The 22,907-nt window shown below is 38.0% G+C and overlaps 1 protein-coding gene across 1 annotated transcript in view; it reads left to right on the top strand.

Moving 5' to 3' along the window:
• RIMS2 (regulating synaptic membrane exocytosis 2) overlaps positions 1–22,013 on the top strand; it is a 28,184-nt gene extending 6,171 nt beyond the window's left edge. The window contains exons 2-6 of the mRNA XM_019663976.1: positions 11,998–12,139; positions 16,205–16,317; positions 16,654–16,755; positions 18,571–18,710; positions 19,124–22,013. Coding sequence (XP_019519521.1) covers positions 11,998–12,139; positions 16,205–16,317; positions 16,654–16,755; positions 18,571–18,710; positions 19,124–19,342 — 716 coding nt within the window. The 3' untranslated portion in view covers positions 19,343–22,013. The remainder of the gene's footprint in view (positions 1–11,997; positions 12,140–16,204; positions 16,318–16,653; positions 16,756–18,570; positions 18,711–19,123) is intronic.
• The last annotated feature ends 894 nt before the right edge of the window (positions 22,014–22,907 follow it).

Genomic DNA, 22,907 nt, shown 5'->3' on the forward strand with positions numbered 1-22,907 from the left:
ATAATTACCTTAGCTCCACATTAGCTCACCTTTGAAATCCTGAGTCCCCTAATCTGATCTCACTCCAATCTAACTTCACTGTCCCTGTATCAATTCTCTTATTAAACATTGTCTTTATCTTGACATTGCCCTTCTAAAAACTTCAGTAGATTCCCATCTCCTACTAAATAGAGCCTTTAGCCTGACATTCCAAGTCTTTACCAATTTGGTTCTTATATACAGATAGCTTCCCTGCCTTCTAAGGCCCTGTAGGAACCCAGGAGTTCAACAAAACTAAGCCTTCTTGCTCTTTGCTTCCAAATTTTTGTTCATGCCTTTCTTTCTCTTCTTCCTCTACCACTGGACATGCATCATGTCTAATTCCGCTTCAAAGCTCAGCTCACATCCCATCTACTCTGACGTCTGCAGAAGTTCTATAAGCTTCAGTAGGCAGAGGGAAAAGCGAATGGGCACAGAGTTAGACGTGGGTTTGAGAGATTAGTGCCACCTCTTCCTAGTTGTGTGAACTACTTAATTTCTCTGAGCTTTAGTTTCCTCATTTGTATGTGAATTGTAGATAATATACTGCTCATGGAGAGATGCTATGAACTCACGTTATTATGGTTATTTTTCCCTTATGATTCTATTTCAAAATATTTTTACCTTTTTCTGAACTTCTAATCCATGCTGTCCAGGACTGGAAGCACTAGTCACATGTCACTATTTAAATTTAAATTGTAAATAAATTTAAATGAATTGAAATCAAGTTCAAATACATTTGAAGCGCACCGTAGCTACCTGTGGTCCGTGGCTACCTTATTGGGGAGTGCAGGATTATAGAGCATTTCCATCATTCACACAAAATGCTATTGCACAGCACAGCTCTGATACTTAATACCACTCATGTAGCACTTAGAGTATATTGCCTTGGGTTATTACTATTTATGTACTATTCTAGCTCACCTACTAAATTGTAAGATCCTATAATAAGGAATTATATGATCAAATGTTACATATATTTATTATCTCTCAAAGTGCCTTACACTCAGTAAGTACTTATAAATATGTAGTGAGCAAATAAATGAAAAAGTGTCTGGTTCGTTTCTAGGTTCATATCATGGAATGGAAAGGAGCTATTAGAACTGGAAGGGACCAAATTGATTAAATAACTTTCTGTTCTTACAGATGCAAGAGTCGTTGAATGTAATGTGTTTCTTGCGCTACACCTAGAAGTTGGGTATACTTAGCTCCATATAAACTAGGGGCATATTTTTCTATTATAATTATAAACGAAATGTGTATGCAATATGTCTCATTTAGGGTGCCTAGTTGCAATCAACAGAAAACGATTCTAGCAAGTTAGGTGGAAAAGGTATTTGCTAAGAGATATGGGATAGGTCACAGAATCTCTAAGGAAACTAGAGAGCTTGAGGAAGTTTGCCCCAAACCATGCTGCAGAATTAGTCCTACCAAACTACACTTCTGCTTGGCACAGACATCCCAGCATGCACCAGTGTCAACACTGATGTTGAATCACTACACTGTTATAAACCACCTGGAAATTACATATGGTCACCACTACCCTCATTGGAATGGGAGCCTGTGGTGTCTCTGCTTCTTTGCTTCAGTAGATTCAGATTCAAAGTTTGGGACAGTGGTGTCTGATGAGCAGAACCTCGGCCATGTGCTGATGCCCTAATTGCCAAAGAGGCTGAAAAAAATGACATCTGACCATTTTAGCTTCTATAATTGAAGGATAAGATATTTCTCATATATAAGAAAAGTGTTCAAATTCTGGTGAGCCAAGAACATGAACAAATATCTACTTCATAATAAAAAATAATTACCATTGGGAAAAATAATTAAACTCAGTCTAATTACCTATTTTCAATTTTTAAAATACTAGTTTGCTTTTGGTTATTTTCCTCTTTGCTCAATAAGCATAAGTAGACAGGAAAGGAAAAATAAATCTATGGAATAAGCCGACAAGAAAGAAAATGGCTCTCTTAATTTTAACTTTTTCTGCAGATCTGGCCATTCAAATATCCATGCACACTCTTATTTTGCATAGAGAACATAGTCAATCCCTCCCTAGAAAGACAACCTTAGAATGTCATACATTTACTGCATGCAGGTTGAAATCCAGAATCTTTGAATGATGTGAAGCACTCTCCCTCATATCCAGCTGTGGCTTTTCATTTTACAGTGACCTGTAAACCTAAAGACAAGCTATCTGCCTCTGATACATCCAATTTAAACAGTACAATAGCAACAGAGTAACCAAAATAAAAATTCTCTATTCGAAAGGAGAGAATAGGGAACACAAAGCAATCAGTCATCCACAGGAGTTATCAAATCACACTCAGAAGGAATGGCAAAGGTTGACAGTCAAGAACATTTCTTGGTTTACTCGTCTGGCAGTCTTGGTTCTGTTTTGTGTCTTTGTCCTTTATTCTTCTTGGCCACAGAGGTGTGCACTGAAGAGGAGGCTTCATAGCTTATAGCCTGCTCCTTGCTAGTGCAGATCAGGAAACTCAGTAGTTACTTTAGGGGTCAAACAGACTTTTGTACATGGGCTAGTAATTATTTTTTCTGTACAGGTCCTTCAAAAATGCAGTAGGCTTACAGACTATTTCATTCCACTCAGTTTCAATTGTGAGTAACTCCAGCCAAACACTTCATTTGACAAAGGTTTTAAGCCTCAAGTTTCTGCTCTTTTACTGTTTAGCCTCTACCCCCTGCCCAATTCCTTTACTCCCAACTTAATGGCAGCTCCCCTTTGATGTTGTCAGAAAACAATGGGTTTGGGCAGGAAGGCAACCTCTTGATCCAGTTTGGCCAGAAGGCTTTCGCCCTTTGTATGGCAAGGCCCCACTTGTTTTCTTCCTGCGAGTTTAGGATAATTTCACATTATTCCAGTCATTTTCAAATAAGGATTTGCATAGCATCTTCCAGTTTTCAAAACTCTTTTACACAGATTATACTATTTGATCCTTATTCATCACTATTTGTTAAATACCACTACATGTCATATATTCTGTGACATATTGCTGTGATCTCAAGTTTTGTGCAAAAGAACTTTGAGCTTCAGAAAGGTAAGTTACCTGCCCAGAGTTTGACAGTTGTCCAATATGAACTTGAACTGATACTGTCAAATTCTAAAATGGCACACTCTTCCCACTGCAAATGCTGCCTCAAAATTGCTAACTTGATAAGAAGAGGTTGGTGGCATTTCATGTCCATTCTGGAGAGAAATAGGCACCGATATCAGTGAACTGATGCATGACCAAGAGCAGATCTGTCTGTTAAAAAAAAAAAAAAAAGCCAAAAGGGCAATTTTCTAAATAATGTAACTTTGGATCAGGGCTTGATTATTTTCTAATGGGCTTTGATTTGATCCCCTGTGGTGCCATAATAGCAACATCAGATAGTAGGAACAAGAAAATACCATAAAAATGACAAATCCAAAAGAATAACAATGAGAGCTATAATTTCTTCCATTTAAATGTGTTAAGAATACCAAAATGATAAGCTTTAACTTTTATGGGAAAAAAAATAGGATAATCTTATCGTAAAAGAGTGATAAGCTTGGTTTTATTTCTTGCTAAAAATCAGGATTAATAATTATAGGAACTCACAATAGGAGCATGATGTTCTAATCTCTGGTATATCCCCTCTGTTTTGTATAAACCACCAAACTGCCTTCCAAAGTGGCTGTACCAGTTTTATTCCCACCAGCAATGACTTAAAGTTCCTGTTGCTCCACACCCTCACCAGCATTTGGTGTTGTCAGTGTTCTGGGTTTTGGCCACTCTAATAGGTGAATAGTGGTGTCTCATTGTTTTAATTTGCATTTCCCTGCAACATATGATGCGGAGCACCTTTTCATATGTTTTTTTTCATCTGTATATCTTATTTGGTGAGGTTCTGTTAGAATGTTTGGCTCATCTTTTAATCAGGTTGTTTTCTTGTTGTTAACTTTTAAGAGTTCTTTGTTTGCAGATATCATGATACCACACCCGTAATTACTTCAACATGTCTCCTAATTTTAAAAAACTACATAAACAATATGATTAACAAAAAAATCTCTGTCATTTGATATCCTTTCCATATTCAATTTTTTTCAATTATCTCAAAAATGTTTTTTATAGCTTTTTGTGGGGTTTTCTCCTTGATCCAGGGTCTAGTCTAGGATCATTCATTGCATTTGAGTGTTCAGCTGAACCTAGAACAATACTTTTATGACGTTCCCTTTGGAAGAGTCCAGACAAAGTTGTCTTGTAGAATGTCCAACAATCTGAATTTGTCTGATTATTTTCTCTGTTTCTTATGTTTCTTATAAACTGGACATTAGGTCTAGAGAGATGGTTAAATTTAGTTTAAATGTTACAGGAAGTTTAAACTTCATCCATCCATCAGTGGACACATTATGTTAAGGTTTCTCACTCTTAGCCTTGCTAAGTTTGATCATTGGTTAAGAGGTGTCTGCCAGTTTCTCTCTCTGGAAGAGATATATCTTTCCCTTTACTATTACTAAGTAATCTCTGGTGTGATACTTTGGTACCATGTGAATATCCTGTTTCCCCAAAACTTTTCATCCAGTGATTTTAACATGCAGTGTTGATCCTTGATTGAATCAATTATTACATTGGAAATGGTGATATTAATTGACTTTTTATCTGAAACATAAACTTATTTTAATAAAATTTAAAATATTTAAAATATATTAACTCTGCTAAAAATATATTAGCTAACTATCAAAGATATATTAACTGTTTCTTCACATCTTTCCATACACTATAAATTAATTCAGTATTAATAACTCATTTTCATTTGCCATTTTTCACTTATGACATGATATATTGTCTGTTTTTCTTTAGATGGGTATTTTCAACTTACATATTATTTTTACTAAAAATAGGTGGTTTCAATGAGTATTTTTATACTACATTGAATTATCATACAGCACATTAATTTCACATACAAAGAACAGACTCAAAGGAGTTACAAATGTAAAAGAATGTCAGGAATTAGAGATGTTAAAAAAAAATCTGTCTCCAAGAGGAGCCTAAGGAGACGTGATGACTAAATGTAATGTAACATGGATCACAAAAAAAACCCAAAAAAACTTCAGGTAAAACCTAAAGAGATCTAAATACAGTATAGACTTTAGTAAATAGTGATGTATCAGTATTAGTTCATTAATTGTGGCAAGTGTACCATAGCCAAGTAAGATGTTAATAACGGGGAAAATTGGATGTAGAGTATACTGGGATTTTCTGTACCATTTCGAAATTTTCCCATAACTCTAAAACCATCCTAAAATTAAAAGTTTATTTTAAATTATTTTAGTTTGTTTAAAATGTGAGGCTGAAGTTTAAGAACAATGGTTAAAATTTCTTTATACTTATAAGACAAAAGCCATGAAAACAGTTATAGAATAGAATATTGAATGCAAAGTTTTTAACTATATTCAAAGTGGTCAATATTTTAATGTTAAAAAAGGGAAAAAAATTACAAAAGTTTAAAACCTCTTAGTTACAAGAGAATGGAATACTGTCTTATGGCTATTGTATGTGTGTCTGTTAGAATAGATTAGGGTAGAATATAATAATAAATGTCAAAGTTATCAGTGGCTTCACACAAAAAATTCTTGTCTTACCCTATCTACATGTCCTGTGAGAGTCATACTTGTGGCTATACTCAGGGTCCCAGGCTGATATAGGCATCTGTTGCTGTTTCATATAGGAAGGGGGACATGGTGAGTCACACATCAGCTATTAGAGCTTCTGCCCTGAAGTTATATGGGCCAGTTTTGCTCACATTTCATTGGCCAAGCAAATCACATGACCACACCTAGCTTCAGAGGTGGGGAGAAAAGGGAATATATTTAAACAGCTCTAATATCTATTGTAGCAAAGCTGTTGGAATGAATGAATTTGTGTTAAACTCTGAAACAATTTTGAAAATCAACTGTTAATTTTTATTAATTTCTATTTTATTTCAATTGTTAATGCAGATCCTGGATTAGCCCAAAAGAAATGGTCAGATATTTGTCCCTATTTTGTTTATACTTTCAGAGGTTTGAATTATACTTATTATACTTAGAAGCTCTGACAAACATAAATATAAGCGTTCAGTTTTATATGCAATTATAGTAATCCACTCATGAGTGTTCCCATATTAAGGTCTTGCAAGACCAAATAGGTAAATCAATCTCTTTCATGTCTTGATATAAAATCCACTGATGGGATTATATATCAAGCGGCCACCATGAAGGTAGGGGAGAGTGCTTTAGGCAATTCTTTTACTTGAAAGTTTGAAGAATTAGAGGAGCAAAGTGTAAGAGAGTTAAAGTACAATTTGAAATTATTACTGGTTTTATTAAGATGAAAATCTTCTAAAGAGGAAGTAGCCACTCTGGACCTCAGCTTTCTCATTGCTACAATTAGGGAGCACCTAAACTACGAAGGTACCATGGATCCCTAAGCTAGCTTCTAAAATTCTATGAATCAGTAATTCTAGAAATTCTAATTTTAATGCATTATATAAATTCTTTAAATGTAGTACAAAATGGCTTTTCTAAATTATGCTCATTGTGGAAAATGGTAATTTTGAATAAAATGCAAAAATAGTGCCTTATTAACTCAAAGCACATAAATTATGGTCAAAACTAAAAATTAAAGTCAGTTTTCAGCATCTACCAACCTGTCTTCAACCTGTTTCCATAAATCATTTTCCATATTAACATCAAGAAAATTCTGACTCTAAAGTAAGTCTGTCCGCAATAGGAGATGAGACCTTCCAATTGAGAGCAAGCAGGAATGGCTTCTGTGGATACAAGATTTGGAAAGAGGTCACCGTGACATTAAGTTTGGCATTTCCTTGTGAGCCTCATTTTGGGGCTAAGGAGAGTTTCCAAATTAGTAGCAGAGACGACCTTTTGATTTTATTGTAAAGTCACTCAGGGTTTTCTCGTTTTCAGATATTGTTAGGGAGACTGACCCTTTGGTGGTTTATTTAATCAAGTGGCTTTCTTTGCATGTAAAGGGTGCCAAGTAAATGAGTCATCAGACTAAGCAGAGCAGAATAACAGGGACACCTCCTGTGTTCAGCTTTCTGCCTGTGATTTTTTGCAATTCAAGAACTTGTTGTTTACCTGCAGGCATCTTCTCCAAATGCTCTTTGACTTCAAATACCTGACCAAGTGTAAGTGGTTTAAGAGCTCTAAAACATAATCTGGGCCTTAGTTCTATAGTTGGTTATTTCAGTATTTTTAAACATCTTGATATATGTATGTAGGGTGTGTGTGTGTGTGTGTGCTCTTACAAATAATTTCAGTTGGACTACTCCTATGGTTATAATAAATTATTTTCATAGATCTCTCCAGTAAAAAATATATATATATATCTAAAACACGACCTATTGCTGCTTAACAATTATCACAAATTTAGCAACCTAAAACAACATCTGTTTATTAGGTCACAGTTCTGTAGGTCACACATGGCATGACATGGCTGGGTTTTCTGCTTAGGGTATCACGTGGCTGGAATCAAGGTGTTGGCTGGGCTGAGTTCTTGTCTGGAGGCTCTGGAGGAAACTGTGCTTCCAAGGTCATTCAGATTGTCGGTGGAATCCAGTTACTTGCAGTTGTAAGCCTGAGTTCTCTGTATTCTTGCTGTCAGCCAGGCATTGCTGTCAGCCGCTGGAAGTTGCTCTCCGGTCCTTCCCACAGAGTCCCCTCCTCCATCTTCAAGCCAGCAAAGGCACACTGAGTCCTTCTTGTGTTTCAGATCTTCCTGCTTGACTCTTCTGGAACCAGCCAGAGAACGTACTCCTTTGTGTGTTAGGCTCAATCAGATAGTCTCCATATCTTAGGTCAATTGATGTACTCAATTGACCTTAATTATATCTGCAGAATCCGTTTTGCCACGTCAAGTACTGTAATTATGGTGGCCATCTTAGAATTCTGCCTAGTATACTTACCTTATACAGACATTAAGTGTTCTATAGATTCAGTTTTTAGGTTGAATAACATGACAGAGCATTTGGAACACTAAATGTGCATCACCATAATGAATTATATTTAGGTTAAATTACTTTTATTGTGAACGCGATGCAAAGGATTTGTGGTACTGAAAAATACATTTATTTTTCAAATAAATCTATAAATATATCAAATAACAGTACATTTAAAAGACATATTTTAAAGAGGCTCTTATAATTGTTCAGCATATTGTCTAGAATTCTTTGATTCCATCAGGTGACAGTGAGTAGCATTATCTCCTCAATGTATGCTGTCAACCATGGTCTTGGTCATACATTAGTGACACAAATTCATAGACTTTCAAGCTAAAAAAGATCAGAAATCCTCTGTCACCTTCCCCTCTCCCCTGCCTTTTTCATAAATGAGGAGCCGGAGACTCAGAGAGTGAATATGACTCAGAGAAGGCCGCAGAGCCAGCTCCTTAGTGGTAGAGATTGGCCTAGAATACATGTTTACTGATTCCCTACCTGGTAGTAATAGAAATAACAGTACCATTAATTGAAGATTGTCTACATACAAGGCACTCTCCTAGGCACTTTAAGTAAATCATTTTCCTTAATCCTCACAAAAATTCTATGAGGTAGACATTGTTATTATCACTGCCATTTCACAGTTTGAGAAAACTGAGTCACAGAGAAGGTAAGTAACGTAATCAGTGCCGCCCAGCGTGTCCATGGTCGAGTGGGAATTCAAGGAGAAACAGTCTGACCTGACATCAGCACTGTGCTCTGCTCTCCCCCAGCCGCTTCTAACGGCCCTTCATGTCAGTTACACAGTTAGCTTAGTATCGTCTCCGTAGACCGCTGCACAAGCTACCCGTTGGCTAGATTCTGACAACAAATCCGTGAGTCACAGAGAATTTGCAGTCGGGGAACTGTGCACACACTCTGGTTCTGTCATTTTCTATGTGGCTTCAGGGAATTGTATAACTCCTGGGGCCCTTGGGTGCGTACCTGTAAAATAGGATTGTTAGAGTTGTTCTGAAGAGGACCCATGTCAAAAAACAACCTGTAGGGCTGGCCGAGTGGCTCAGTTGGTTAAGAGCTCCCTCAAGAATTTGAGCTCTGAGCTACAGCGGTTCGAGTCCCGGCCCGAGCTGAGCAGCCACTGAGCTGCCAACAGGTAGCAGGATGGCTCAGCTAAAAAAACAAAAAAACAAAAAACCAACAACCTGTAAACAAAAGGATTACATATTCATTACATTGTTTGACAAATGGTGGCTGGTTTTTATCACCCTATAATAGCAGATTTTCATATCACTTTTGCTGTGGTAGAGTCAGACATTAAATGAAAAACACTAGATCTTTGATATTGCGATGGCTGTGTCATGAGACCTTTAGGAATCTCATTGCCTTTGAAAGTCCTATGTTGCCTGGACATATCCTCATTCCATATTTTCAGACTTCATAGAAGTTGTATGTCTCACTTGATGGTGATTTTTAAAATGAGCGTTCCTCACAGGAAGTGAACAGTAAAGCTGCAAGCGGAGGCCAGGACTCAGCCCTGACTCCGTCACACCAGCCTGGCACCTTCCATGATTCCAGCTCACACCTGGACAAATTTTATTTCTTCTGATATGGCCATTTCGGGATCACTCTCAAATGAAATCGTAAATATTAAATTTATGAATACCAATGTGTATTCTTCATCCCCATCCTTTTTTAAAAGCACTTCATCCTCTTCGTTTTATGAAGTTTTGCTATACTATTTGAAATTGCAGATAACATAACATTTTAGGTCCAAATACTGCAGCGTGTATTTTGTAATGGTAACGACATTTTTTTTATAATACACATGCCATTATCTACCTAGGAAAATGAACCATTTTCTTGTCCCATCTAATATCCAATCTATATTCAAAGTTCCTCTACTTGTCCCAGAATTGCTTTTAGAGTGTTTTGCTTTTAGGTACCTTGAAACCAATCAAGGTACACTCATAGCATTTAATGGTTACATCTCTGATAGTTTTAAATCTGGAACATTTCACCTACCTTGTTTGTTTGTTTTCATGGTAATAACTATTTTAAGAAACTACGCCAATTCTCTTGAACAAAATCCCATATTCTGGGTTTGTGAGATTTGTGTATGTGTGTATCATTTATCTTGTTACTCTATCTTCCCTATTTTTAAAAACTAGAAGTTGGTTCCAAAGATCTGATGAGAAACGGGGTATATTTTTGTCCAGAACAACTCCATAGGTGATACTGTGCATTTTATATCAGGAGGCACACATGACTTCCCTACTGTTAGTGCTGCTAAGTTTGGCCACTTGATTAAGATGGTGATAGCCAGGTCTTCCGGTGTTAAAGTATGTTTTCCTTCAATAAGTAGAACTAAGCTGTGGAATGATATTTGGGTTCATATGAATATCCTTTCATCTAATGGTGTTAGCACCCATTAGTGTGCCTTATTTGATTCATTTATTCCATTGGAGGTTGCAAATTGGGAATTTTCAATTTTTTTCATTCCTTTTACCTTTCTCAACTAACATTCCTCTGTGAAAAAGAGCTTTCCCTCATCAATGGGGGCTGCTTTATATTGTCTTAAGTTCATATCAGTACAACATGTTTATTATCAATTATCTAAAATATCAGCCTTAGATTCTGGAACTGAGTTATAGATCAGTCATAACTTTTATTTCATATATACTTACTAAAGCATTTTGATGTGCATTAAAGTTGGAAATGTAGACTAGATGAAATTTAAAGCAGTGTTTCAAAATGGTGAGCAAATATTCTAGGAGGCTTGGTGAAAGGGCTTTCAACAAGTCACTGGCAAGATCAGCAAATATTTATTAATCTAAAATGAAATGATTAATACCAGGCACTAAAAGACCTTACCAAATCCCAAAAAGCTAATGATATGCATGGTCACTGTGGATAAATATCTAGGCCTGACAAGAAGTAAATTAATGCCGATAATTTGGACTGTCACCCTGTTGCTCCAGCTTCAGTAGTCTCTCATCCCCACATTCCAACATGACCCTTTATAACTTGGGCTCAGTTTCTTGTCTGACCCACCCCATCCCCACTCCTCCATAGGTTTTGGTTATTGGCACTGTCTGAACTGCACATGGTCATTCCTATTGTCATACCTTTGTCCTTGCCCTTTCCTTGGCAGAAGCACTCTCTTCTGCCTCTTCTTGGGTTCCACGCTGCCCATTTTGCAAGCTCAGCTCAAATTCCACTCCCTCTACGAAGCTCCTTTGCCCCTGACCTCTCACGTAACATTTCTTACCTGTGTCCCATCTATGGTATACTGGACTCAGTTTCCCATTTGGTCTTCTAATGGGCTTTTATAAGTAAACCTCTCTCCGAGCTGCCAAAGATCCCTGAGAGCCTGACTATGCATGACCAATAATTGAAAAGCTTTTTTCACATGGCCTTGCTGGGTTTTTGTAGCCCCTTTGAGGATTTCTCTGAAAGTTGCCAACAGATGTGAAACTACTGTCAAACAGGGCTATCTCCTTTGTATAGCTTTCTTTGCCTTCTAATATCAATCACCCTACAAAAACAGGTTTTTGTGTGAAAGTTACAGCTAGAATTGAGGATTACTCACCCCACCTGTTCTTTGGAAATAATGTGAAGGCTTAGTTCTTTTATAATGACAAAAAGAAAGGAAAAAAGAAAAAGACAGGTATAAATTAATCTTGTATTCAAATATTATAATGAAAACAAAGTTGATTTTATTTTCCTTAGGTTGAACCCTTTTGTTCCTATTGTTACCACTTTGAACACTGTTTTAAATGCAAATAAAACAATGGTGTTTTGTGCTTCTTGAAGATTTTCAGAAAATTTTCATCCCACTTAACAAGACATTGTTTGAAATACCTTTCTTTCTGTCTCCTTAATTAGAGCACTTTTTATATATGCAGTTCTTTTCATCTGAGGACCTCAAAGCATTGGCTGATACTTTTTGTCACCAGATGGTGATGACAAAGCTATCACCCCTTTTGTTTTCTGTCTGTGCAGAATCAGGAGGTAAAAAGCTACGGAGCACTGTCCAAAGAAGTACAGAAACAGGCCTGGCTGTGGAAATGAGGAACTGGATGACTCGACAGGCGAGCCGAGAGTCTACAGATGGCAGCATGAACAGCTATAGCTCAGAAGGAAAGTAAGTGAGGCTGTGTATCATGTGCATCTCTTCCATGCTTTGCCCGACCATCATCTCTGTCTCACTCTCCCTGCATCCACAAAAACAAACACGCACTCCACAGAACCATTTTAAATTTCACTGGCTGATTTGCTGTGGTGAGAACTTTTTCTTACCTGACACTGGGAAATGTGACATATCTGGCTTTTTATATCCAGGGGAATAGTTTGGGCGATAAAATGTTCTGCCTTAATGACAAGATGCTAAAATGTGACTTGCACACTACATGCAAATAAAAATTTGCCCTAATTTGAAATAATACATAAAAGCACAAAAATGATAAGCACTCATGCCACACCACATGAACAATGCTAATTTTTAAAATCTTTTCTCTAAGAGTTATTACTAAAAGTATAGGATATTGATACATACTTAATTCCATGCAGTAACACACAGTTCAGACAAATGTTAATAGCCAAAAAGAAATGCCACAGAGTTGGTGAGCCTTTCCTATATGTAGTTGTCATGTAGCTTCCTCTTGAATCAACTGTACCTGAGATAGTTTTCAAACATTTATAAATATTGCATAGCCTTGTCACCAGCAAATAAACAGTAATTAGCAACTGCAGATCATAGATGGGTGCATAAATGACATTAACAGAAGAAAGTGGGGTTTGCTGACCTCAATCTGTCACCCCCATGGAAGCGTCTGGTGTTTAGACAACATATATGTAGCCAGTTAACAGATGTGAGGCCATAGGCTGCTGGCAGAGTATCGATGATATGCCCTAAGGATCGTTTGCCTAGCACAATTATATATCTATATACAGTAAAACCTTGGAATGCGAGTAACTTGGTTTGCGAGTGTTCTGCAAGACAAGCAAATGTTTCTAATACATTTTAACGTGGTAAACGAGCGCTGTCTTGCAATATGAGTAGTTTGTTTCTGCAACGAATTAATGCTCGCAAACCAAGGTATTACTGTATATCTAAATATAGATACAGATATAGATACAGAGGATGCCAAAAAAATGTATACACATTTTAAGAAAAGAAAACTGTATTAAAATTGTTATACTCAATATATACCATTAACAAAAGATGAATACAAGTCATATTTGACTTCTGCAATTACAAGAGGTGCTTAAATTACCATCAGCGTCCAGACACTTCTGATTACAGCAAACTACTGCTTGAGCAATGCTGACCAAAGTGTCTACTTGTATACATTTTTTTGGCACCCCACGTGTGTGTGTGTGTGTGTGTATGAGATGTATATGGTTTGTATGCATTTACAAATAAGGTTATGCAGGATACTTATGGAAACATTAAAATGTTTGGATTAACTATATATTTGAGAATTAAGACTGGGGGGAAGAAATAGATTTGACGTTGATCAAGGATGTCTTAAAAGAGACGGAGAATCAAGTGAAATGTAAATGTGCACTGAATGCTCATTGTTGCAAATCACTATGTTACATACTGTTGGGTATATCAAAATGTTTAAACTATGGCCCCTGCACTCCAGATGTTCCTAATCTTATTGGAGAAATGGGATGAATACTCTTAAGCTCATTCAACAAATAGGGCACTAGAACTTCTAGTGTTGTAGGCACTGTGCTATGAGTTGGAGATGTAAGCCTTACCGGGGAGCCAAAATCAGTGGTTAGGACAGATGGGCTTTAGAATCATATAGGCTTAAGTTCCCATCTGGTTTTTTGGTACTGTAGAAACTTGGGCAAGTTTCTAGGCTTCATTTTAATTGATTGATTGAATTTAACAACTATTTATTAAGTGCTTACAATATTCCAGGCACAGTTCTAGGAGCTAGAGATGTATCAGTGAACAAAATATATTTAAAAAAAAACACAAAACTTACCTTCACCAGATTTACAGTCTAATAGACAAGAGAGCCACTAAACAAGAAAAATTATTAAAATATAGATTAGGTGGTATAAGTGCTCAGATGAAAAATAAAGACAGGAAGAGAGATGATGGAGAGTATGGGTAGGGTTTTCTGTGGGGCAGACAGGAAAAAGGACACATCTGAGTCCAGATCTGAAGGACGTGAGTGAGGCGTATGGATATTGGAGGGCGGAACATTCCAGGCTGAGGCAGTGCTGAGGCCCTCAGGCAGGAACTTGCCTGACGTCAGTCAGCACTGTGGGTAAGGGCAAGAGGAGTAACAGACTGGGAATTAAGACGTGAGAAGCAGTGGTGGACGGCTTATATCGTCTTTACATATCATTGTAAGGACTTGGCTTTGACTCTGAGCGGGCTGAGAAACCGATGGAAGATTTTGAGCAGAGGCCTGAGGTCTGACTTCAATTTTAACAGATCATTCTGATTGCTGTGGGGGTGGAGAATAAAGGTGGCACTGGGAGATAAATCAGAAAGCTGTTGCAGTAATACGGCAGATAGAAGATGATGGCTTGGATCAGTGGTAGCATTAGTGAGGTCAGATTCTGGATGGATTTTGACAGTAGAGCCAATAAGATTTATAGATGCATTTGATGTGACTAATGAGAGAAAGAGGGGATACAATAGTTCACTAAGGCTGCCTTAACAAAATACCACAGACTGGGGTAGTTTAAACAACAGAAATGTATTTTCTCGTAGTTCTGGGGGCTAGAAGTCCAAGACCAAAGTGTCAGCAGGTTTGGTTTCCCTTGAGGCGTCTGTTCTTGGTTTGCAAATGGCCGCCTCAGTTTCCTCACATGGTCTGTCCTCTGTGTGTGCACACCCCTGGTGTCTCTTCTTCTGATAAGGACACCAGTCATACAAGATTAAGGCCTCACCCTTATGACCTCATTTAACCTTAACTACTTCTTTAAAGACCCTGTCTCCAAATACAATCATACTGAGGGTCAATGCTACAACATATGAATGGGGTGACACAATTCAGTCCATAACAAGGAGGAAAGACGACTCCACGATTGAGCAATGGAAAGAATGAAGTTACCATTGAAGATGGGGATCTTCTGAAGGGAACAGAGTTTGGGTTTTTTGTTTGTTCGGAGGTTGGGAGTCAGTTTGGGACAAGTGATATTTCAGTTGCCTATTAGACATCCAAGCAGATATGTTGATAAAACAGAGTACAAGTCTGTGGCCCAAGGGAGAGGCCCAAGCTGGAGATGTCAATCTATGTAATAGCAGCAAGACGGTGTTTAAAACCGGGAGACTGGATGAGATTACCAAGGGAATTGGGACATATAGAGCGGATAAGAGGTCAAAGGATCAAGCCCCCAATATTTAGTGGCAGAACTAGCAAAGGAGACTGGGGTGGAGTGGCCAAACAGGAAAACCAGGACAGCAGAAAGTCTGGGAAACAAATGGAAAAAGTGTTTCAAGGAAGAAGAAAGAATCCATTGTGTGAAACAATGCTAATATATTAAAGTCGTATTAATTAATGCAGAGTGTCCCTGTGGCTATTACGTAACATGACTGCAGAAATTTTAGTAGAGTGGAGAAAAATAAAGCAAGGAAGAGAGCAAGGAAAAACTGTTTAGAGTTTCAAGAGAGGATGAGAGGAAAGAAATTGAAGAGAGCACATAGAGACACTCCAGGAGTATCAGGGAGAGAAACAGGGTAGTAGCTGGAGAGGGAAGTGGGGTTAGGGAAGGGATTTTTTTTTTTTAAGGTGGAAGAAATCACAGTTGTGTGCTGATGGGAGTGATCCGAAAAAGTTTCTTCATGTGTAAAATGGGTTCAATAATAGAATCTGCCTCGTAGCGCAGCTAAGATGATGAAATATGATAATGCTGGTCATTGAGTAAGTGTTCAGTACGCACTCAGTGCGGTATGTGTGATAGAAGTCACAGTCCATGCCCTCCAGACAAGGAAAAGAAAGACACATAAGAGAAGCCTGCAGTACATCATGACAAGTGCTTCTGGTGACACACGTGGGCTGCTGGAGAAGGAGGGAGAGCCGTGGGAGGGGTCGTGGGGTGTGGGGATTCAATTAATGCAAGTGGCAAAATAGTGGTACCTACTGCTGCTGCCACAGAGACGGGCTCACAGAAACGTGAGCTGCGTGAATGTAAGCAGAGGTTAAGGGTTTAATTCCATGTGTTATTTTGCTTTTAGTCTGATTTTCCCTGGTGTCCGCTTGGCCTCTGATAGCCAGTTCAGCGATTTCCTGGATGGCCTTGGGCCTGCCCAGCTCGTGGGGCGCCAGACTCTGGCTACACCTGCGATGGGTAAGAATTTCTGTCATGTGACTTCCTTGTGCTTCTTTTAGATTATTGAAAAATCACATTCTCTAATTTCATAGGATCTTTAACGGTGCTGTTCAGCAGGAATGAGTATCTTAGATCTTAACAATCGAACAGTCTTCAACTAATTGTTTTCACTTAATTGATATGCTTTATCAAGTGAGATATCATGAATAAAATGTTAAATATATAGGAATTTAAAAATTTAGGAAATAAATGGAAAATGATGAAATGATGTTAAACCGAGGTCTTTGGCACAAGCATTTTTCTTACTGCATTTATGTATTAAATCCTGTTTGTCTCTTCCTCACATACCAATAGGTGACATTCAGGTAGGAATGATGGAAAAAAAGGGACAGTTGGAGGTGGAAATCATTCGGGCTCGTGGTCTTGTTGTAAAACCAGGTTCCAAGACACTGCCAGGTAAAAACAGAAGAGATTCTTCTATTATTGTTCGTAATCTACACTTTTCAATTCAGAGCCTTTGTTTTTGAGTAGGTGCTGAAAACTTTGTTTTTAGATCATCAAGATATCAACAAATGAGTCAATTATCTGTAATAATTTGTGTGTTTATCCTGAGAGAGCGTCAGTGACGGTGGTCTGGTGGGGATAATATAAGTTGTTAAATAAGTACATACTCATATGTAGTTGAAGCCACTGCAAAATAAAAACTACCATACTTAGGTAATTCATTTATACAACATGTACATAAGAAGGTCTTCTTCTCGTTAGCTGGTGTTTTGTGTTATTCTTCAGTTTATCTGGAGCTTCAAAATTCTCCTCAGAAATTCTTAGAATTCTAGAATTAGAATGAAAACATATAGACCCCAAAGTAGCATAAGCCTGTGTATGCAGGACATTCTCATTATAAGGCTTTTACTTCCTCTTGTGTATAAAGAACAAGAGACAACATTATAAATTTTTATAATACATGATGGCACGTATCTCATACTGAAGGTACATATACTAAGGTGCTTGTTTCATAGAAAGGGCCACAGACCCCAGGTGCGTTGTGCAGAGATGTATAGGTCATCAGATCTGATGTATAGAACAATTACTGAGATTTCTTAAACTTGATTTCTTACCTTAGCACCTCCACTGACTGAATGTAATTTTTTTTTTTTAAGATTTTTATTGGGGAATTGGGGGAAGGGGAACAGACAAGTTGCTGTCCTTTGGTTCTTCAGTCTAGTTGTGGAGGACGTTGCTTCACTGGCCCAAATTGGCACTATCATTGCGCTCTTCCAGGGCGAGGCAGATCAGTCGCCGACTTCTGGACGGCTGCTCACGGCGGCTGCTGGCCACTCACGCTGGCTGCTGGCTACATACAGTAGCCCATGGCAACCCACTGCCACAGGGGCTGCAGCCTACGCTGTAGCCGGCGACTCACGGCAGCCCAGCTCCAGGTTGAGCTGTTGTTCAGCATCTTAGCTGTAGAGGGCAGTGTCACTGGCCCTCACCTGTGGGATCCGAACCAGGGCCCTCTGGTGTCCCAAGCCAGTTCTTAACTGTCGCACCACTCGGCCGGCCCCTGAATGTAATTTTGAATCTCTTAACTTTCCTACTCTTGGAGAAATTCTAAGTTATAATATATATGGCCTATTGTACAACCTTGCAGTGGTGATTAAGGCAAGTGTTTATAAAGGTCATGGAACTAAGCAACCCACTCTGCTGTATAGAATATCTTAATTTCTACATGCATGAAAATGCTTATATGAAGAGTGTCAGGTAAATTTCAAGCCATGGAATTCATAATTAGTTGCCTCTTCCCAGCTAATTTGAACAGACTACCTCCAAACTCACCCTTGTCATGTACCCACACCACCACCATCAATAAACAAACCCTTTTGAGTGATAAATAAGTGATTTGTGGGGATGGGCGAGTAAAACAATATGATTTCAAGCTCATTCAATTAGATTTAAATATTAACAAATGAAAGACTGAGGCTGGGTAAGCTATCTCTGTTAGGGACTAGAAGCGTAACACCTTATTTAATGCAGTGTCCAAATCCATATAACCAGTTGATGGCAAAATAGTAATCAACTCAGAGGCTGTGTCCACATTGCCTAAAACTACCTGAATGGCTGATGGTTATCTATCATTTATCTAGTGATTTTGACATAATGTGGAAAGGCCAGTGACTTTGGATGGCTAGCTCTTTCAGCCTAAGATTAAGCGGGTGCAAATGTCAGCCATGATAGCTCATCACTTAACTCTCCTCTGTTTTCTTTCCCAAGCACCATATGTAAAGGTGTATCTATTAGATAATGGAGTCTGCGTAGCCAAAAAGAAAACAAAAGTAGCAAGAAAAACGCTGGAACCCCTTTACCAGCAGCTATTATCTTTTGAAGAAAGTCCACAAGGGAAGGTTTTACAGGTATTTCCTGAATTGTTTCTCTCTTAACCTAAGAACGTGTTTTCATGGAGTCCAACTTTGTACCCAACATCTTTTCTCATCACATTCTTTTCTATTCCTCACAGCGAAAATTCTTGGGAAACTTCAAAGCCGTAGCCAGTGCTATGAAGCAATAGATACTATTGTTTCCTTTAAAGTGACTTGGCACCCCCATCACACTTAAACTCCAGTCTCCCTGGACTCCTTATGGTCCTCACACTCCATACAATTTTCCTGATACACCTTTGGATTCTAGTTGTTAAAGACAATTATCCCAGTATTAAATACTACTTACTTGATGCCTGATGTCAGCACATTAACTGCATGTATTTTAGTTTACAAGTGTTATGTACGTGATTAAACTGATATTACTCTCCTTCTTATGTTGTCAACAGATCATTGTCTGGGGAGATTATGGCCGCATGGATCACAAATCTTTCATGGGAGTGGCCCAGATACTTCTAGATGAACTGGAGCTGTCCAACATGGTGATTGGATGGTTCAAACTTTTCCCCCCTTCATCTCTAGTAGATCCAACCTTGGCCCCTCTGACAAGAAGAGCTTCCCAATCATCTCTGGAAAGTTCAACCGGACCTTCTTACTCTCGTTCATAGCAGCTGTAAAACTGCTGTCATAGCAACCAGCGTTACAAAAAAAAAAAAAATCACAGGTCGCAAACCCTGGTAACACTGCATGCTTAATGTTGTGTCTTCTGAGCCTGTTTCTAGGGATACAAAGCGATCCTGTGTTCTCAGAGGAAGTTGCACACATTGTGCCCTAAAGAAGGCCCTCAGGTGAAAGAGCAGAACTATGAAGAATTATCAGGTTTGGAGTTCAATTCATACTCAAGTTTTGGTCCAATCTGAAGCCATGGATTAATCTCAAAGAATCAGTCAGTTTCATGCAACAAAAGCCCTTTTCAGTGGCACCTTTATATTTTTATCGTTCCTTTTTCTTCGTTTCTCTGACCCCAAAGCCCTGTTATGCCACAGAAATGGAGCTATACAGCCATTAAGCCATGTTACAAGTCAAGGAGTGAAGTCCTAGGAAGCATCAGGTGAAAAGCAGGAGACCAAAGAAGTGGTCCAGGACAAAAAGTCAGCCCTCGTCTGAACGGTGGTAGGAGCAGCCGGTCCAGCGTGAGCAGTGGCCGACCGCGGAGCTCTGGCAGACACGTCATTCCCTAACGCCAAGATGGGCTGGACTCTGAAAAACAAAATTCTGTGGCTACACTGTACTGAATGAAATTCAAGAAACTTTTTTTGCATGGACACAGATTAGCTGAATACTTAAATTATTTTCTTGGGGCTGCAACTTGCAAAAAATAAAAATAAAAATCAGCCATTTTCAACAATTTATATTATTTTTAAAGATAAATTTCACTAGTGCATGGTTTTAAAAGGGGGAGAGAATGCAGGGTGATACAAAGACACACCATGTTTATTCTTTAAACTAATCATAGTCTGTGTTTTGGCAGACATTACAAATGAAAATACTTTTTAGAAGATACTTAAAATTCTCTTTATGTGACAAATAAGTATATATTCAATTTATTTCCATGTTAAATATACAAACCTAATGAAGTTCAATATGTGCAAATCGTTCACATCTTTCTTCCGCTGTCTCACTTCTCTTCTTCTCCCTCTTTTAATCTTTTACTTTCTTTCACCCTACCATAGTAACCATGGTATACTAAAAAAATTACAAGATTTTGACCTGATACTCTCTTATACCCCATGTTTGATTCAGAGCTGTAGATGCTTCTGAATTTATGAATTTCTCAAGGAAAAAAAAACTAAGAGCTTTCTTTATTTCAAGCATGTTGAAAAGGATTTTGCAACATGGCTTGGGAGTACATTAAAGTAAGTCAGCATGTATTTGATAAAGAAGATATTTGAACTTTTGCAGTTTATTGTACAGTGCATGGTAATTTTATTTTCACCTTCAAAGTTCAGTTTACAAGAAAATTCTAAAATCATGTGGCCATTGTAATGTCTAATAAATTTGTTTTTAGCACCAGCATTATTCATACAGGGGTTAAAGTATTATTTCTAGAATGTCTTAGGTTTTGTTTTTTAATTAATTAAAGCAATTTCTTTAGCTGGTTTCCATATACTGGGTGAATAGAAACACTGCTAAAACTTTGGGGCCCTGAAACAAAGGGACTGTTTATTAATTCATTTTTCTGTAGTAAAATTCAATTTTTCACAAATTATATTTCTAAAGAAATATAGTAAACATGAATTTGCAACAAATAATTTTAAAGCTCCAATTTTTAGGTGACTCCAAGAAAGTCAATCTGCCTATTACTAGTTCTTTGATGCCATCACCAAAAGTCTACACATAAATCCCCAAAAGTTAAACCCCTGCCTTTGGTTTTACAGATAGTTGTTACCGTTGGGTGGTTCTGCAAGGTCAAATTTCTCTTAGTTAAGTTCCCCTATTTAGAGGAAAAGTTACTGGTTAATGTAATAAACCACCCATACTTTCTGCTTTTTTTACGTACACTTTGATAACACATTCTATAGTTTGATTTTAATTTCTCGTAATAACTTGAAATCCACATACATAACCATTTCTTTAAACTAAGGCCATGCACAAAAATCACTTTCTTTTTTTTTTTTTTTTCTTTTTTAAATTCACTGCTGACCATTAAAAACTATCATGCTTGATGTGGTGCAAAAGTTAAAATGAGTATCACTAAAAATGCCTTCTCTTTATGTGGTGCAATATGAACTATACTGAGACTGTGTCTTGACATTCTGAGATCTGCGATGGACCCGGGTAAAGTTTTTCAAAGAATGAATAAAACTTTGTTGAAATAACTTAGACACTTGTGTACCAGCAAACAATTGATTTAATAGACCTAGAGTGTCTATACTCTCCCTTAGAATAAACGTTTACCATTTTCCCGATACTAAGATGCAGTCACATAATCTTTTGTGCATATTCCTATATAAATTATTTCTAATTTTAATAAGAAGGACACGACTATGGAATATTTGTACATACACATCATTATGCAGTATTTATTTAAAAGTTCGTGTACCTTTTTTTAATTTTCACCTATCTGCACCTCAACTTGTGGTTTAGTCATGTAAATAGCACTATTCCAGTGACCACTGCTGCCCTGAACATAAGCTAGTATGTTTTAAAAGTCAAGGGAATTCCAGTTGGGAAACAAAAAAGGGGGGCAGATTAGTCCTGTAATGAACACCAACTAATGTAAATCAAATTCATTCTGGTGATGGGATTTAACACTTTAAATAAAACATTTTCTTTACAGATGTTGTATGCACGGCTTTCTCTGACTTCTCCCCACACTTTCCCAACCTCGCTGCAGCTCATTCCTGAACTTGCCTTGTTTAAAGACAGGGAAATAATCTTTTCTCCCTCTCCATAATAGAAGCAGACTTGCTCGTCTTAGCAGGTAGCCCTCAGTAGAGCATGTCTCTAATGTGCCAAAGGATTTCTGCTCACAGCATTAAAAGTTGCTGCTTTTTAAAAATGTGGTTATTCCGATTGAGGTGCTTTCTGATTCAGTGACTCGGCAGCTCGCAGATTTCATGAGTGAAATGGATGAGATCTGAGCCAGTACAACTGCCAATGATAGAGTTACAGACTCTTACACAGGCCCTGCCATTCCGTGGGTGAAGATGATGACGGTGACAGTCAACTTTATGCTATGTGTTTCCACTGACGTGTCAGTTCAGCTTTGTGGGGGTTGGAGGGTGCATTTTAAGTTGAGGAGACGTGTGGTAACCTGACATAACAACCTGTCCAGAGACTGGCTTTTATCGTGTGGGTTTGAATGGATGAGAGGATTTCTCTGTATCCTTTCAGGGCAGTTTCTCATACTGGGAGAAAGAACCCTAGCCGAGTTCCAACGGGAGTCCTTCCTGGCACTAAAATTAGGAGCGAGTTTGATTAGTTAGAAATCAACTGAAATCTAAACCTCGTTCTCTCTTCATTCTTGGAAACAGCCATTTCTCCATTTCTAAGGACTCAATTCCAGCCCAGTCCCCCATACCTATCCCATATTATTTTTCATTGTTCAATATGCACTACATACTCCACCAAGCTATCTCTTTGCTGTTCATACACTCCTATTATAAAAACGCGCTTGCCTTACATGCTATCTTCTGAAAAGCCCTTCTACTTTCCCAAAAATAATCCATA

The sequence above is a fragment of the Hipposideros armiger genome, unplaced genomic scaffold, assembly GCF_001890085.2.
Source record: "Hipposideros armiger isolate ML-2016 unplaced genomic scaffold, ASM189008v1 scaffold_412, whole genome shotgun sequence".
NCBI classification, from domain to species: Eukaryota; Metazoa; Chordata; class Mammalia; order Chiroptera; family Hipposideridae; genus Hipposideros; species Hipposideros armiger.